The following is a 16681-nucleotide window of genomic DNA, read 5'->3' on the forward strand; positions in this document are numbered from 1 at the left end:
AATATTTTCTTTAAAGTCTGTGACTTTATCACAGGAATTTAATTTAGGCCTGACTGATGGTGGCATAGTGGATAGCATCATCCTGGGACTCTGAGGACCCAGGTTTGAAACCCTGAGGTCGCTGGCTTGAGCACAGGCTTGCTGGCTTGAGCGTGGGATCATCAACATGACCCATGGTGGCTGGCTTGAGCCTAAAGGTCACACTGGCTTAAAGCGCAAGGTTGCTGGCTTGAGCAAGGGGTCACTGGCTCAGCTGGAGGCCCCCTGGTCAAGGCACATATGAGAAAACAATCAATGAACAACTAAAGTGCCACAACAAAGAATTGATGCTTCCCATCTCTCTCCCTACCTGTTTGTCCCTATCTTCCCCCCTCGCCAAAAAAAAAAAAAAAAAATTGTAAGAAGCAGTTGTGAATATCCTGACATTCGATTTGAAGTTACTTAAAATTCTTTTTAAGTTAAACTTGTTTTTAAAGGTATTTTCTATTCTAGTCCATGCAGGTTTTCTTGCTTTGGAGATTCTAAATGCTTCTGTGTTGCAATTCTTACAGCAAATGATGGTCCTCAGTCCCCGTTCCATCACATCCTGCCCAAGTGCAAGCTGGCCAGGGACCTCAAGGAGGCCTACGACAGGTGAGAGGGCGGGAGCACACGCTCCCTGCACTTCCTTCCCGTGGGCTTGTTGCCTGAGTGGTGTCTGAAGATGGAACTCCCTCTGCTGGGTGCTGTTCTCTTGTGCTGCTGCTGCAATGGGCTGAGAGAGGGCTGGTAGTCCGACCCCTCTGATGTGTGCCCTCTGGAGCAGACTTCTCTTAAACCAGAAAATGGACCTCAATTATACGTGAGAGCGTGAAAGTGCTTTTGTGTCCTCAAATGCAAGGTGATTGTACTGAGCATTACACAGTGCCAAGTTCTGGGTCTGCCTTCCTTAGGTAGGTGTCATTGTCACCCTTTCACCCTGGAGGAAACGGGCTCAGAGGACAGAGCTGGGGTTGGCCCTGTTCCTCCTGCGGGGGGGGGGGGGACTTGTGGGTCTGAGACACTAAGTGTATGAGTGCAGCAGGTGTTGGACACACAGTGGAAACCTCACGGTTGTTCTGATTATATTTGTGGCTCAGCATCTACTCTCTTAAATGTGGATAAGCTAAGAACTTCCTTTCTTTTTAAAGGAGGTTCTTGTGGCTCTGACCACCACTCCCTGGCCCTGGGTCTGCAGTGGGGAGACTGAGGATTTGGTGGGCGCAGGTACCCAAGTGACAGCCCACCTGGCAGTTTTGCCTTCTCTGCCCTGCCTGGCCCGTTGGCTCCTCGGGGTCATCACTCACAGCAGAGGGTACCACACGGCACCGGCCAGACAGCATGTACGTGCCGGCCTCTGGTCCATCTGCCTTCTCTTCCTCCCTCCATCCCTCTCTCACTTTCCCTCGTTCTCTTCGTGAGTGCATGCCGCTCAGTGCTGCCTCCTGGCCTTCCCAGGCTCCACTCGGTCCCACTGGACACTTCTCCCCACTGCGATGGCCCTGATCTGACAACTGTGGCCAGTGACACCACGTGTCGTCTAAGCCCAGAGTTGGTTTGGCCAGGATCCTTTCCCTTTTTTATGTTAATGTTTCTTAAATTTTTTTCCCCAGATTTTACTAACATATAGACATTTAGGAAATACAGAAAAGCATAAAGAAAATAAATGTCATTTATAACATTATACCCAGTAATAACCACTATAAACATTTTGATAAACTTCTTTTTAACTTGAGCTTTTGAAAAGGTCACATATTCAAGTCTGAAAAATAGTGTTGAGTTTTTCTTCTGCGGCACTGCCACCGGCTTCTCATCCTGGGGGCAGGATGAGCCCCGGCGGGCGGCTGCGGGTCCGCGGGTCCGGCCTCCTTCCTCAGCGTGTGCGGGCAAGTGCCCCGCCTCCCTTCACCCAGCGCCAGCACGTGCGCACTTAGCCTGCCCTGCTGCGGGTCCGGCCTCCTTCCTCAGCGTGTGCGGGCAAGGGCCCCGCTTCCCTTGCACCCAGCGCCGGCACCTGCGCACTTAGTCAGCCTGCCCTGCTTCATTCAGCACTGTGCTTAGACTTCTGCCTGTCCTGGTAAATGAAGACTTTTTCTTGTTCTCTTCTCCTCTTTTTCTTTCCCTTTTTCTTTTCTTTGCAGCGAGAGAGAGAGAGAGAGAAGAGGAAGGACAGACAGACAGAAGGGAGAGAGATGAGAAGCATCAACTGGTAGTTGTGGCACTTTAGTTCATTGATTTTTTTTGCCGTATGTTAGCTAGCCCCTCCCTTGGGCATTTAGTTGGTTACACCTCTGGCGGCTGTAGGACATGCTGCGCATCCGCATGCGTGTGTTATTTTGCACATGTACCCACATATGCACAACAGAAATGTCTAAAAGTGGAACTGCTGGGCCAAACAGGTAACATGCCTTTTCCTCTGTGGGTTTGTGCCTCCGTCTGCACTCCCACCGGCAACACGTGGGATGCCTGTCAATACTGGGTCTCCGTGAGCTTTTCGGTTTTAACCAGTGTAGTGAATACAGCTTGATAACTCAGTATAGCTTCCCATGTTTAAACTATCCTGTGTTCTGTTAGCTCTCTGTGCAGATCCCTGGCTCGTTCTTCTGTTGGGAGGTGTAGGTGCCTTTATAAAAGAGGAACATTTGTCCTTTGTGAGGGCAGCTTGTGTGTTTCCTTTGTCTTTATTTTGGCGACCTGTGGGTGTGGCTTCTGGGTGTTAGAGAACATCATAGCAGCCTGAAACAGTCCTTGCTGAGTGATTGCTTTGGTTTCTGGTCCTTCCCGCTCTGGAGAACTTGACCCAGAATGGGATTTTGGCCTGTAAAGCTGCCCCTGTCTTTCCATCCCCTGTGATCACATTGATGTTCTCTGCAGTGAAAGAGTAACTGCCCTCTGGTCTTGGGTTGACTGGTATCAGAAACCCCTTCCTGGGAAACTGTCCCCTTATCTGAATGGCCATTTTCATGCCTCAGCTGGGACTTGATCTTAGCCAAAAGGCCAAGAAGTGATCTCAGCGAGGATTAGACTACAGCAAAATTCAGGCTAACTTGGACTTAAATAAAAATCAAACCAGAAACAGACTTAATATTCCTAAAGAAAGAATGGACTGTGATTTCTTACGTTTGGACGGTACTGGGCAGCTAGGGGGATGAGATCCTGAGTTGTGTGTCTGAGGGCCCGCTGCAGCTCAGAGACGAGGCAGCCAGTGCCCCCTAGTGGGCATCAGTTTGAAGAAGGACAGGAGTCGGTTTTTGACAAGACAGCTCCCAGGATCTCCTGTCCAGCACTTAGCTTCCTTCCTCTAACTCAGGCTTGCTGTTCGGCTCAGGAAAGAACTTCCTCCAGGCGAACCGCCATCCTACCCTGTTCCCAGAACCCACCCTAATCAGTACTGGTCCTGGGTCCATCCCCAGGGAAGCCATGGGCAGTTGTATCCACTTCTGTACCGTCCCAGCCTGGCTGCGGCAGTGGCTCGGTGACTGTTCGGGAGCCTCTCTGGCCTGTGGCCTTCCCTCTGACCGTGTCCCACCGGGTCGGTGTTGGCCTCAGGGTCTGGCCTTGCTGGCCCCCACCAAGGGAGAGACTGAGTGTCCATTACTGATGAGATGACATAGGACGCTGATAGTGACTTCCTGAAGACCCTGGGACAGGTTCTCTCACAGCAGAAGCGGGAGACAGGAGGCTGGGAGACTTCATGTTGGAGAGTGGGGTGGAACTTTTCAAAGGAATTGTTCTGGATTTGGTGGGTTTTTTATTTGTTTCGTTTTTTTTTTAAGTGAGAGGAAGGGAGATATCCTGCATGCGCCCCGACTGGGATCTACCCGGTAAAGCTCGTCTGGGGCTGATGCTCTGCCCATCTGGGACCATGCTCACTACTGAGCTATTTTTAGTACCTGAGATGGAGGCTCAAGGAGCCATCCTCAGCACCTGGGGCCAGTATGCTTGAATCAATCAAGCCATTATTGTGGGAAGGGGAAAGAGAGTGAGAGAGAGAGAAGGGGGGGGGGGGGAGAAGCAGATGGTTGCCTCTCCTGTGTGCCCTGACTGGGAATCAAACCCAGGACTTCCACATGCTGAATTGATGCACAAATGCTGAGCCAACTGGCCAGGGCTGGCTTTGATGATTTAATTAAAACCTAGGCTATGGTATGGCCTGGTCGCCCTGTGCTCTGTGCATATAGGCTGGTAGTATGAACCCCTTGGGAGGCCACCCCACTGTTCTAGCACCTTTGTCTTCCTTTGGAACTTGGTTCCCTCAGTGATAACGGCCCACTCATCTGAGTGGCTGTCAGGTTGGGTCTCCCACAAGGTCAGGGACACCCCTTCACTTTTCCATAACGTAGCCCTTGTGCTCGCCATGTGGAGAAGCACAGCTCGTCCACGCATGGTCGAAAGGAAGAGCAGATCGGAGTCACGTCGATGTGGAGTCTGTCGTGTGAAGAAGCGTTTGTAGACTGGCTCTCTGTAGTTACCAGGGCCTGGGGCGGGGGGTCCAGGAGGCTGTCCAGGGCCGGCTGGGCAGTGGTGATGGTGGGGAGTCTGCGGCTGCTCCTCCCTGCCTCGCACGGCGGCCTGCCCAGAGTGGACAGGGGTCCGCAGACATCTCCACGAGTACCCGGGGACGCCGTCTCTATTTCCATAAAGTGTATCTGCATAGAAACTTCAGATGGCATTTCGAGGCGGGCCTTTTGGAGCCCCGCCAGACCTCTGGGATCGGGGGCAGCATTTCACTGGCTGCCGGAGAGCAAAGGGACCAGGGTGCAGGGCCGGCTCGGAAGGCCTCTGGCCGAGGGTGGGAAGAAGGGTGACCAAAATACGTTTCAGTTTTTAGCCAAAGGCTGGGAACTGAAGTTCTTCCTCAGGTGCTAAGGTCTAGGGTGATGGGCTGAGTGGTGAGCGTTTCTGCCTGGGCTGTGGGGGAAGATAAGAGCACGTGTCAGGCAGCACTCGGCCTCGTGCACAGTCAGGCCGGGCTCTGGGCGCGGGTGGCTATCTCTCGCTGCAGACAGGGGTTGGCTCCCCCTTCTGGCCCAGAGCCATGTGAGGGGCTGGATAAGCCTCACACGGGACAGCGTTTCCCCCCCAGTGCTTCCAGATCAAACCATTAACTGCCCTACAAAGAGAAGTACAGCGTACTAGGAACCTTTGAGGGCCCAAACCCCTACTCTGCTAGTCAGGTCTTTTTTTTTTTTTTTGAGACAAAGAGAAAGACAGGGACAGTCAGGAAGGGAGAGAGATGAGAAGCATCAACTCGTAGTTGCAGTGACCCCTTGCTTAAGCAGTGACCTAGGGCTCAAGCCATCGACTTTGGGCTTCAATCCAGTGACCTCAGGGTTTCAAACCTGGGTCCTCCGCATCCCAGTCCAGCGCTCTATCCACTGCACCACAACCTGGTCAGGCTCATGTCTTAAAACTGTACTTTACCAACAGGCACAAACCTTCCTCTTCCTCCTCTTCCCAGGTTTCAGTGCAATTCCTAGTTCACCTCTTGACGTGAGGGGTTTACAGGGCTTCTCTGGGAGCTTGAGGGCCATTCCCCCTCCCCCTGACTCGCTCAGGGCTTTCCAGGGACTCTGGGGCCTGTGGCTGGCTGTATGGGACGCTGCTGGGGGTCCACACTGTTTGTACAGAGGCACCAGCCTTGGTGCCGAGTTCTCCAGGGGAAGGGTTCTGACAGGTGAGCAGATGCTTGGAGAAGTGCAGAAACATTCACATGGAAACCAGGAAATCAACATGGGCATGTCCCCCCAGCCCAAGGAGAGGACCTCATGCCCCTGTACACCAGATAGTATGGCAGGGCTCCGGGGACAGCTGACGTGTGGACATGCTACCTGGGCCTCATTCACTTCCCTTGCACCTAGATCGGGCACTTGCTGCTGTCTCTTCACGAGGCCCGCCCCAAGCCCCGAACATCTGCCCCACCACGCACACCCCGGCACCCTCCTGCTGTCCCTTTTCCTGCAGCTCTCTCCAGCTCCTCATGTTTCATACAACTTGCTTTCCCAGCCCTGCTGAGTCAGAGCCCCCCAGATGTAGAGCTGTAAGTTTTATCCCAGGAGCCTGAACCAGTGCTCGGAGCCTCAGCACATGACTGGTCGTTGGCAGTTTGCACACGGCACCACTGGGCACCTGGGTGGATCAAAACCAGCTACCTTCAAAACGATAGGAGTCTCTTTAATTCTGATTCTGTGGTGTTCAAACAGCTACTCTGAGCCATATATGAAAGAGGATAACTCAAAAATAGAAAGGCTTTCATTTTCAGTTGACCAGCCTTTCTGACCAGGTGTGAAGTGAAACGGGAGCCTGGGCATTTCATTCTGCCGACAGCCCCTGGTTTTCACTGTGCTGCTTTTCTTCTTCTTTTTTTTTTTTTTTTTTTTTTTTTTTTTTTTTTTTTTTTTTTTTTTTTTTTTTTTGCATTTTTCTGAAGCTGGAAACAGGGAGAGACAGTCAGACAGACTCCCGCATGCGCCCGACCGGGATCCACCCGGCACGCCCACCAGGGGCGACGCTCTGCCCACCAGGGGGCGATGCTCTGCCCATCCTGGGCGTCGCCATGTTGCGACCAGAGCCACTCTAGCGCCTGGGGCAGAGGCCACAGAGCCATCCCCAGCGCCTGGGCCATCTTTGCTCCAATGGAGCCTTGGCTGCGGGAGGGGAAGAGAGAGACAGAAAGGAAGGCGCGGCGGAGGGGTGGAGAAGCAAATGGGCGCTTGTCCTATGTGCCCTGGCCGGGAATCGAACCCGGGTCCTCCGCACGCTAGGCCGACGCTCTACCGCTGAGCCAACCGACCAGGGCCTCTTCTTCCTTTTTTTTTAAGTGAGAGGAGGGGATAGTGAGGCAGGCTTCCACATGTGCCCTGACCAGGATCCATCCGGCCGCCCTGACTGGGGCCGATGCTTGGATGCCAACTGTTTTTAGCACCTGAGGCTGGTGCAGTCCAACAGAGCCATCCTCAGTGCCTGGGGCCACAATCGAGCCACTGGCTACAGGAGGGGAAGAGGGAGAGAAAGTGGAGAGGGGCAGGGAGAGAAGCAGATGGTCGCTTCTCCTGTGTACCTTGACCAGGAATCGAACCCAGGATGTTCATATGCTGGGCTAATGCTCTATCCACTGAGCCACCAACCAGGGCCTTATTTCTCTTCTGTATATGGATACCGAGAGCATAAATACTGCTCCTGTAATCAAGTGGAGCGACTAACTGGGTCTCCTGGGCAGCCCTCATGGTGTGAGCTTTGATTCCTTAAGGGGCTGGGCCGTTTCTCAGGGTTTGGTATTCATCCAGCAGAAACCTGCAGCCAGGGATGGGCAAGGCTATGGGATCCTTCATCTGCTTAGATGTACTTGTTTAACACTCAGTTCTGGAGGAGGCAAGAGTGGAGTCCTCCTCTGGGACCTTGGGGAAAGACCCTGCATCTCTTCCCTAAATGATGACACTCATCAGACCTATTCGTAGGCTCCACCCTGCAGGACTGTGCTGCCAGCAGCCCAGACCTTCCCTTGCAGCCTCAGCTGCAGCCACAGCCATAGCCACAGCCCCCACCCCGTCACCTGCAGCCAGGACTCCGAGGTGGCATTGAAATCCTGGGGGAGTGGCATGGATGTTCCCAGTGCCTTCGAGGCAGGGCGGAGACGGTGTTTGGGAGCTCTGGGGCAGTTTGGCAGGAGTCCTAGGAGTAGTTGAGATGAGAGATGTGCTCTGTTCCTCCCACTGTTTTCTCTCCCCGTTGCCATTCCCTGCTTGAGAGAATCCAGACTTACTTTTGCATTTGACACTGCTGACCACAGATTCTGTCGGCCCTCCAGTGGGCCTGTGGGGAGAAGCTTGGGGTCCAGGTTTGCTGCTTGAGACTCGAGGGGAGAGACTGGAAGAACAGCTTGTGGACGTGGGAGTGAGGGCCCCAGGGCTGCTCCCAACACCGCGCACTTGGCTGCCCCCAAGAGCAGGCTGAGGCCTGGGCGACGAGCCAGCTCCCGGCAAGCCTCCGCAGCCTCTGGCCTGCCCCACACTCAGCCGATGTGGGCACCGGGGCCCATCCCGCCACCTGGGAACAGTTGTCAGGGTTGGAATGTGGTGTGAAGGGCACCGCTTAACCTGGCTGGGGCACGGCAGGCCGGGCTTTCACGGGGGCACAGGACGGGTCAGCGCCAGGAGTTTCTCCTCCTCTGCACTGAGCGCAGGGGCGGGCAGCCAGGCCGTGGGGCGGAGGTCAGAGAGCTTCTCTGTGGGCAGTTTCAGAAGCTCCTGCTGGAAACGGCCCCTTTCAATGTGGTTCCCCAGTGCGGGGAGTATGCAGCCATCCGGAGCTGCCAGGAGCCCGCTTTCTGGGCAAGGGCTTCTGAGAGTCCGCCAGAGCCAGAGACACATTCCCCGGGCCCTTTCCTTGCTCCATTTATGAACTGCCCAGTGCCCCCAAGTGTCCCACACTGAGCCACCATACCGTGAGCAGTGAACAAAACACAGGACCCGACCTCATGGCTGAGTTCTGGTTGAGGAAACAGCATTAACCAGCAGACAAGTAGTTGTGTCCTATGGTCAGGCGCTCAGGACACATGTGACAAGCGAGCAGCAGTCAGATGGCCTGTGGATCTGGGGCCGGCGTCAGGGTCCACCTCACTGAGGAGGTGGCACTTGAGTTGAAACCTGAAGGAGGGAAGGAGCTGGGGCACCTGGAGGGGGACTTGTGGTCAAGGGCCAGGACAAGGGCCCAGAGAGCAGCAGGTCCTGCTGTAGCTGGACCTGCCTGGGTAGCAAGCAAGGTCAGAGAAATGTGGACAGGTCACGCACTGCTGCTGGCATTTTGGGGTCCTGGCTGGGACAGCTGAGATGGGAGCCATGGGGGTCTGTGGAGGAGGGTGGGCAGCGGGGGCCAGTGCTGAGAAGGTCTGGACTTTGTAGGTCCCTGCATGTGTCACAAGGATTTGCTAATGGGACTGACCAGGCAGTGGCTCAGTGGCTCGAGCGTCGGCCTGGGACACTGTGAACCCAGGTTCGAAACCCCGAGGTTGTTGGCTTGCGAGCAGGCTCACCAGCTTGAGCACAGGGTCACCGGCTTGAACATGGGATCATAGACATGACCCCATGGTCACTGGCTCAGCTGGAGCCCCCCCCCCACGCCCCAGCCCAGGCACATAGAGAAAACAATCAATGAACAAGTAAAGTGCCACAGCTATAAGGTGATGCTTCTCATCTCTCTCCCTTCCTGTCTCTCTCTCTCGCTAAAAAGAAAAAAAGGATTTGCTAATGGTTTGAGGTGGGCATGAGAGGAATGAGGGGTCAGGGACAGAGTTGCCGTGTTTGGCCTGAGCAGGACCCAAGCACCTGGAAGAGTGAAATTGTTTTCACCAAGGCTGGTTTGGATAGTGGCTGTGGCGCTGTGGGGCGCTGCTGGCGTCTGGAGGCTGTGTGCCCTGCCTGACAGGACATCCTGAGACGCTTGGCACCCCCACCCTTCTCCTCTGGGAGATAGGCCGGGCCCGGCCGGGCTGCCCACCTGTGATGGGCCCCGTCAGGTGTGCAGGAAGAGGCACGAGAGCCCCCGGCGCACTGAGCCTCTGGGCAGGAGGTCAAGCTTCCCTCCGGCCCTCACGCTCTGGCTGGACTGGAGTCCAGGAGGACTGCCCAGAAATACAGTTTGTGTGTGTGTTCCAAACACACTTTCTTCTCTTCACCTGCTGAGGTCTGCAAAGATACTTTCTTGCCACGGAGGTTTGTTTTGCACTGGTAGTTTCTCCCGACCAGCAGGAGTCCTGTACTGGGTCGAAGCCCTCAGCAGGGTTTGGTGTGAGCTGTGTCTGGGTAGGCACTGCTGTGTCAGTGGACGGTGGCTCCCACAGTGATGGAGTGTGCTGTCTGCAGCTTGTGTACGTCTGGCGTGGTGCGGCTGCACATCAACAGCTGGCTGGAGGTGAGCTTCTGCCTGCCGCACAAGATCCACTATGCTGCTGCCAGCCTCATCCCCCCCGAGGCCATCGAGCGGAGCCTGAAGGCCATCCGGTGAGTGCCGGCCTGAGCGCACTCCCTGGGTCCCCTTCTCTCCGCTGAAGTTTCACCACGTACTTTGTTCCAAAAGTTCTGTTCCTCTTCTGCCACAGAAGCTGGCAAATAGGGCTCTTCCGTTTACAGAAGTAAAAACACACGTTTTTGTGTCTGGTTTTGTATAGAAGTGACCAGTCCCTCTTCCCCCTGGGCCTCTGGGCACTGCCTGGGTGCCTGAGGCCCCAGGCTGAGGTCTTCGCCCTTAGTCCTTGTCCTGTGGGGTCGGACCTGTGTTGGGCGGGGTGGGAGACGCACCTCCTCCGGAGGGATGTCCCCGCATGGTGTTGCTCACTGGTCTGGCATTTGAATCTGAACGTGTGGGATCTCTCTTTCTTAATTTGGCTAATTTCCTGCAAAGAAAGAGCTGAACCCAATTTCCTCTAGTCTCCGCCCCCAACCAAGTCCCCAGTTCCTTAAATGTTTTTTAACTAAAAAAAGAAATCTGAGCAAATTACGGAAATTGGGAAGAAGACAGAAGCAGAGCACTGCTTCATTCCCTCCACCCCCAGTCTGCTCCGAGTCCGCGCCTGCCCTCCTGCCTCCCCTGCTAAGTGTACTTTCACACAGTTCTGTTCCTAGTCGCAGCCACGGTCTTCCTTTTCCATATTTGGGACTCTTTCCTTAGGAAAGATTCATTCATTTTTTTTCAATCAACAAATGTTTGCTGGGCCATCCCAGAGGTGGGAGATGGAGTCAGGTCATCAGACCTTCCTCAGTTTTGTTCTGATTTGTTTTTTTTTCTGAAAGCGACAGTAATCCTTGCAGATGTTTAAAGGACGCTGGACAGAGCACGGCCCTTGTGTCTAATTCCTCCCGTGGTCTCCGCTCTCCGAGGCTCAGTGCCTGCAGGCGCCCGCTGCACCTCTGTATTCCAGGTGCACAGCCGGTGCAGGAGCCTGTGGCTCACCCGTCCTGCTGTCCGACTGCCCCACAGCCCGTACCATGCCCTGCTGCTGCTCAGTGCCTGCAGGCCCCCGCTGCACCTCTATTCCAGGTGCACAGCCGGTGCGGGGGCCTGTGGCTCACTCGTCCTGCTGGCCGACCGCCCCACAGCCCGTACCATGCCCTGCTGCTGCTCAGTGACGAGAAGGCCCTACTGGCTGAGCTGCCGCTCGACTGCTCCCCGGCCCTGGTGCGCGTGATCAAGACCACGTCTGCCGTGAAGAACCTGCAGCAGCTGGCCCAGGACGCGGACCTGGCCTTGCTGCAGGTAGTGCTCTGTGGTCCGGTCCGGTCTGGGGGCCACCGTGGTGGGGAAGGCGGGCGGGAGGAGGGGCCGGGCACATCACAGCCGGTGACCCTTGTTTGAAGCTGGGAGGTGCTGGGGTGTCAGGAGAGCAGGCTGCTGATGGCCAGACGTCCAGACGAGCTGGTGACAGGCAGTTCTGGGCCCGGCTGGAGGTTCTGGAAGCTGAGTCAGGCTTGGATTCAGGCTTGGCCTGTGAACTAGCTGCAGGGCTGACTGACTTCCTTTCTGAGGGTGGTCAGGCTGCAGCAGGGAGCAGCAAGGCCCTCCGGAGCTGGGCAGACAGGATGCCAGGGCAGGGTGGCGTGCCGGGCTGAAGCAGGGCAGTGTGGCCACATGAGAAAGCAGGACTGCATCCTTGAGGTGGGAGTAGGGAGAGCAGGACACAGTGTGGCTCTGCCCACACGCACAGCTGGGACCTAACTTCAGGGCCTTGACCACCCTCCGAGGGTGGGCGTTCTGTGCAGGCTGCCAGCTCCTGGCTGCACCGTGTGCTTGCGGGCTGCCCTTTCTGATTGGAGGAGGGCCCCTCAGCCTGGTTGTGGGTCTGATTGGAGCCTGGGCAGGGGTCAGGAGGTGAGGAAAAGCACAGCAAGAAATTGTAGGCCAGGGGCAGGGGCCCCTCAGGTGCTGGTGACAGTGGGCACCATGTGGCCACCAGAGGGCAGCAGAGTCTGTCTCACCCACATGTGGTTCCTGCAAAGGCCAGTGGGCGGCAGCTTGCTCGGGCTGGGCTGGGGAGGAGGAGCCCAGGAAGAGGCTGGCCCCCTGGGGCCCATGAAGGGCGGCAGAGAAGCTTGTCCAACTGGCCTGACTCTCAGGCCGGGTTTTCCCAGAGCAGTCATTTTGGATTCTGTCATCCAGAATTGGGCCTTCCCTCATCTGTACCTATGACCTTTGTCTGCCCCCTGTTGAGAACATTTGTGGGATTCTGCCTTGGTATTTCCCGTGGGCTCCAGTGAGGACCATGTCCTGCCTGCCTTCACAGCACCTTAAATATGCACTGCCGAGTTTGTATCCTGAGCAGTAGTGGCTAACGGCAGTTCCCATCTCAAGCTTTACAAGATGCTGACCCTTCACTGTCCACTGAGGCTGCCCGGCATGAAGTCTGTCTGGACGCCATGCCTCACCTTGCTGTCAGTCTCCTCGGACAAAGACACAGCTTTGATGATGTCCCCTTAGCTTCCCTCCTGGCCTTGTCGTGGGGAGACTGTTTTAGTTCCCTTGCATACCCACTACTGGCTGGTTGTACGGCAGCCCCTGGGCCCAGGCCTGGGGACGGACCTCACCAATGTCTGGGACGCCTGCTTCCCACAGTGGGTGGCCCAGTGCGGGTCCGTGTCAGCGTCAGGTGTGACCATCACCAGTGATTTTAAATCTACAAGTAAATGTGTTCAGATTTTTTGGTCATGATAGAATTAATATGTTCTTTCTTATAAAAGTTTAAGTAGCCCACAAATGACAGACACAAAGAGAAAGTCCCCACAATCCAATATCCCAGACGTAAACACTGTAGATTTCTCTAGGTTTTTCTCATTGGTTTTGAATAACAAAATTAGGATCACACTACATTAACTGAACAATGCCCACAGGCCTCCACATTCTGATCCACAGGACCTGTGAAAGTGACCTTGTGTGGGACTTCGCAGGTGTGATTAAGGATCTTGAGATGGGGCAATGTCCTGTATCCTCTGGGTGGGCCCAGTATAGTCACAAGGACTCTTGTAAGGGAGCCAGAGGGAGTGTGCCCGCTCTGTGGCCATGTGCCAAGGAGCGCTGCAGCTGGCCGAGGCAGAGGGCAGTCTTCCTTAGAGTCTCTGGACAGAGCTGTTCTGCCGATACCTGTGCCCAGCCACGTGACAGTGACTTTAGACATCTGGACTCTGGAATGGCGCTCTGGCTGCCGGGAGGCGGGAGGTGGAGACCACCGGGGAAAGGTTGTGGTCAGTGGGACTTGGGATGGCAGAGAAGAGGGTCAGGGATAGAACTGAAGTTTCTGTTGTGCTCAAGGGGGTGGCACCACCGGAGGGCCCATGTGCCAAGGTGAAGCACGGGTTTCTTCAGCAGTGCCATAGGCATTGCATGCAGTTAGGGGTGACTCGTCCCCTTGGAGGATCTCAGTGGTGAGGAGGGGCAGCGGGCCCGCCGGGGCAGTGCCTGCCGAGGGTGATGCAGAAGCCAGAATGCCCAGTCCCCTCTCTCCCTGAAGCGAGGTGGTGCTGTGTTCTCAGACCTGGCCTCCCATTGTGAGGCTGGAGGGGATTTCTGCCATTTTGGTCTTTCTGTGGCCCATCCTGATGTCCAAGGGTCCAGGAGAGCAGGGCAGTGGGATGTTCTCCAGGATTCTGGGGCACACAGGGGTGGGTGCCTGGGGTAGAGGGCAGTTCAGTGACCCACATCTAGTATCACGTGGAAACTCATCCCCATGCCAGAGTCCTGGTGGAGGTGGGGAGCCGGCCACTGCCAGAATGTCCAGCCAAGCCCCTTGCCCAGCTGACCTGACCCAGTGATGCACAGAGTCCTGGTGGGAAATGACAGTCCCTGTACGGGGACCAGTGATAAAAAGGCTTGTTGCTCTGAGCACAGAGAACGGTGTGTGCTAGCTGTGCCAGGCACCCTGGGGAGGCTGGGCTGTCGGGGCGGAAGCCACAGTGGGTCAGCCTCCCGGCACTGTCCCGCCGGACCCTCTCCCTGCAGGTCTTCCAGCTTGCAGCTCACCTGGTGTACTGGGGCAAGGCCATCATCATCTACCCGCTGTGCGAGAACAACGTCTACATGCTCTCTCCCAATGCCAGCGTGTGTCTGTGCGTACCGCTGTCTGTCTGCCAGGGCCCAGGGCCCCGAATGGGATGGGGGGGTACTGCTGTCTGCCAGGGCCCAGGGCCCCTGAATGGGGGAGTACCGCTGTCTGCCAGGGCCCAGGGCCCCAAATGGGAGGGGGGTACCGCTGTCTGCCAGGGCCCAGGGCCCCGAATGGGGGGGGTTACCGCTGTCTGCCAGGGCCCAGGGCCCCGGAATGGGGGGGTACCGCTGTCTGCCAGAGCCCAGGGCCCTGAATGGGAGGGGGGTACCGTTGTCTGCCAGAGCCCAGGGCCCCGGGATGGGGGGCGTGTGGCTGGCAGGGCCCAGGGCCCCGGGATGGGGGGTACCGCTGTCTGCCAGAACCCAGGGCCCCGGGATGGGGGGTACCACTGTCTGCCAGAGCCCAGGGCCCTGGAATGGAGGGCGTGTGGCTGGCAGGGCCTTCCTGGGGGTGCTCCGCAGGTCAGCCAGGCCTTCCCTGGGACCACATACCTGGCCTCTGCTGTACCCAGGTCCCAGGTCTCGCCTGGCCCAGCACCCTGTGGCGCTCCCTGGGCCTGTGCTCCCCCGGCACCTGCAGCCTCCAGGAGGGCCTGCGTCTGCCATGTCTACAGCCAGTGAACTCGGGGGGGGGGGTGCCTGCTGGGAGGTCAGGAGCCTTGGCCTTGACTTAGTCGCTCAGAGGGGTTGTGGGGCAGCCTGTGCCCGTGGCTTCTGCTGCCCCTCGAGGAAAAGCAACTGGGGTCTTGTCTCATAGGGCCCACTGTGCCCTGCCTTCCCTGCTGCACTTCCTGGCTGCCCGGCGCAGGCTCAGGGCCTGGGCACGGGGGCTGGGAAGCCTGCTGGGGAGGCTGCGGGGCCCGTAGACACCGCCTCCCTCTCCCAGGTACTCCCCGCTCGCGGAGCAGTTCTCACTCCAGTTCCCGTCGCATGACCTGCCATCTGTCCTCGCCAAGTTCTCCTTACCCGTCTCCTTGTCAGAGTTCAGGAACCCCCTCGCACCCCCTGTGCAAGAGGTGAGTTGTCAGAGCTGGGGGAGCCCAGGAACCGCACACCCAGCCTGGGGTTCTGGTCCGGGGCCCTCAGTGCTGCGGCTCCCTCAGCTCTGGTGGCGGGAGGGCAGGGCCTTGCTGTGTAGGGTGCACAGCCCTACCGGGGAAAGTGAAACTGGCTCCCAGCCCGGCCGCCTGCACGTGCTTGGCCAGTGACCCAGCGTGTGGACAGACAGTCCCGGACCCTCCAGCCTCCACCCCCTGGAGCCCACCCGGCTGCAGTAGGCTGTTGTCAGGGTTAGAACCGCAGTCAGAGCCCCAGTCAGCAGGGTGCTGATCTTCCCTGGGGGGGGGGGGCAGAGCCACCTGGTGCCCGCTTCTGGGCCTGGGTCCCACACACGGAGGATGAGAGGTAGTGTTGTTTTCACTTGGCCTGGGCTTGCCCTGCTTTTCCCTCCCATCATGATCCAGGTGGTCCCTGGGTCTAGGCTCACTGGTACCCAGAATCTCATCCAGGAGGACCCGGAGAGGCTATGCTAGGCTGGGACCCCCCAGTGGATCTGGGCCAGGGCGAGGGGCAGGTGGAGGGGCTCCCGGGAGATGTGAGGCATGTGGAGTGGACGGTGAGTTCTGTCCGGGGCTGTGGCAGGGCTGAGTGTGGCCTGGATCTTCCCCTCCCCCGAATGCCCGGCTCTGGGCAGGACCAGATGGGACAGGTGTCGGAGATGCGGCTGGGTACTGTCCAAGTTTTGCCTTCAGAAGTAAAGTCTTTGCTTTAATAAGCGGATGTGTTAGGCAAAACCAGTTTCTTGAAGCAAGCCGTTTTCTTTGTCAAATTGTGAATGAGAAGGCGATCCTGGTTCCTCGGTTCATTTAGATGCGGAGTGAGACGGAGCTCTAAATGCCGTCTTTCATGGAGCCTTGGCCTCCAGGAACCGTGCCAGCTCATGCCAGCCGAAAGAAAGACACATTTTGCATCTGTGCCTGCCCCTCCCCAACAGAAACTTCCTGATGGTCTGGAAGGTGGGTGGGTTTTTCAGGCCCTGCCTGAGGGGCAGCCTCACGCCTTCACGCCTTGTCAGGGGCCTGGATGGAGCTGGTTTCCGGCTGCACAGTCCCTGGGGGAGGCTGCCGGCCTCTCCCCTCCTGCTTCCGGTCTGGAAGATGCTCTTCGGTGCTTATGGAGCCTCTGGTTTATTTGTTAATTGAATTTTAAGTTTATTTTACAATCCTTTTCAATTTTATTTGGTTTGACCAGGTCATACATGCCCATGGTACACCCCTATTTCCATGCCTGGTAAGCGAGCCCCTCCCAGGAGGGGACCCCCCAAAGATGAGCAAGTAGTGTATGTATCTGAGAACACGGCCACCACCTGCATGCATTTTCCTACTCACCAGTCCTGGCGTTCTGCCCGCGCAGGGCTCCTCGCTGCTCCTGGTCAGGTGCTAGCTTTGTGGGCGAGGGGTGGAAGCCAGGCCCTGGGGACCGCCCGCTCAGCAGGGTCCCCGGCCGTGGGCAGGCTTTCGGGCTGACCTGAAGAGAGGGCTCTGCTCTCGGGGCGGCCACCCGCAGCCTCTTTCTG

At 56.9% G+C, this 16681-nt stretch overlaps 1 protein-coding gene across 6 annotated transcripts in view; it reads left to right on the top strand.

Annotated features, from left to right (window-relative positions):
* Positions 1–16681, top strand: part of NPRL3 (NPR3 like, GATOR1 complex subunit) — a 46824-nt gene that overhangs the window by 26467 nt on the left and 3676 nt on the right. For 3 of the 6 annotated variants that reach the window (XM_066275487.1, XM_066275482.1, XM_066275484.1), the window contains 6 exons: positions 552–633; positions 9879–10016; positions 11112–11268; positions 14002–14108; positions 14993–15122; positions 16357–16395. In XM_066275487.1, the coding sequence (XP_066131584.1) occupies positions 552–633; positions 9879–10016; positions 11112–11268; positions 14002–14108; positions 14993–15122; positions 16357–16395 (653 nt within the window). The remainder of the gene's footprint in view (positions 1–551; positions 634–9878; positions 10017–11111; positions 11269–14001; positions 14109–14992; positions 15123–16356; positions 16396–16681) is intronic. The other 3 variants (XM_066275483.1, XM_066275485.1, XM_066275486.1) reach the window with 2 other exon arrangements.

The sequence above is a fragment of the Saccopteryx bilineata genome, chromosome 4 (assembly GCF_036850765.1).
Source record: "Saccopteryx bilineata isolate mSacBil1 chromosome 4, mSacBil1_pri_phased_curated, whole genome shotgun sequence".
NCBI lineage: Eukaryota > Metazoa > Chordata > Mammalia > Chiroptera > Emballonuridae > Saccopteryx > Saccopteryx bilineata.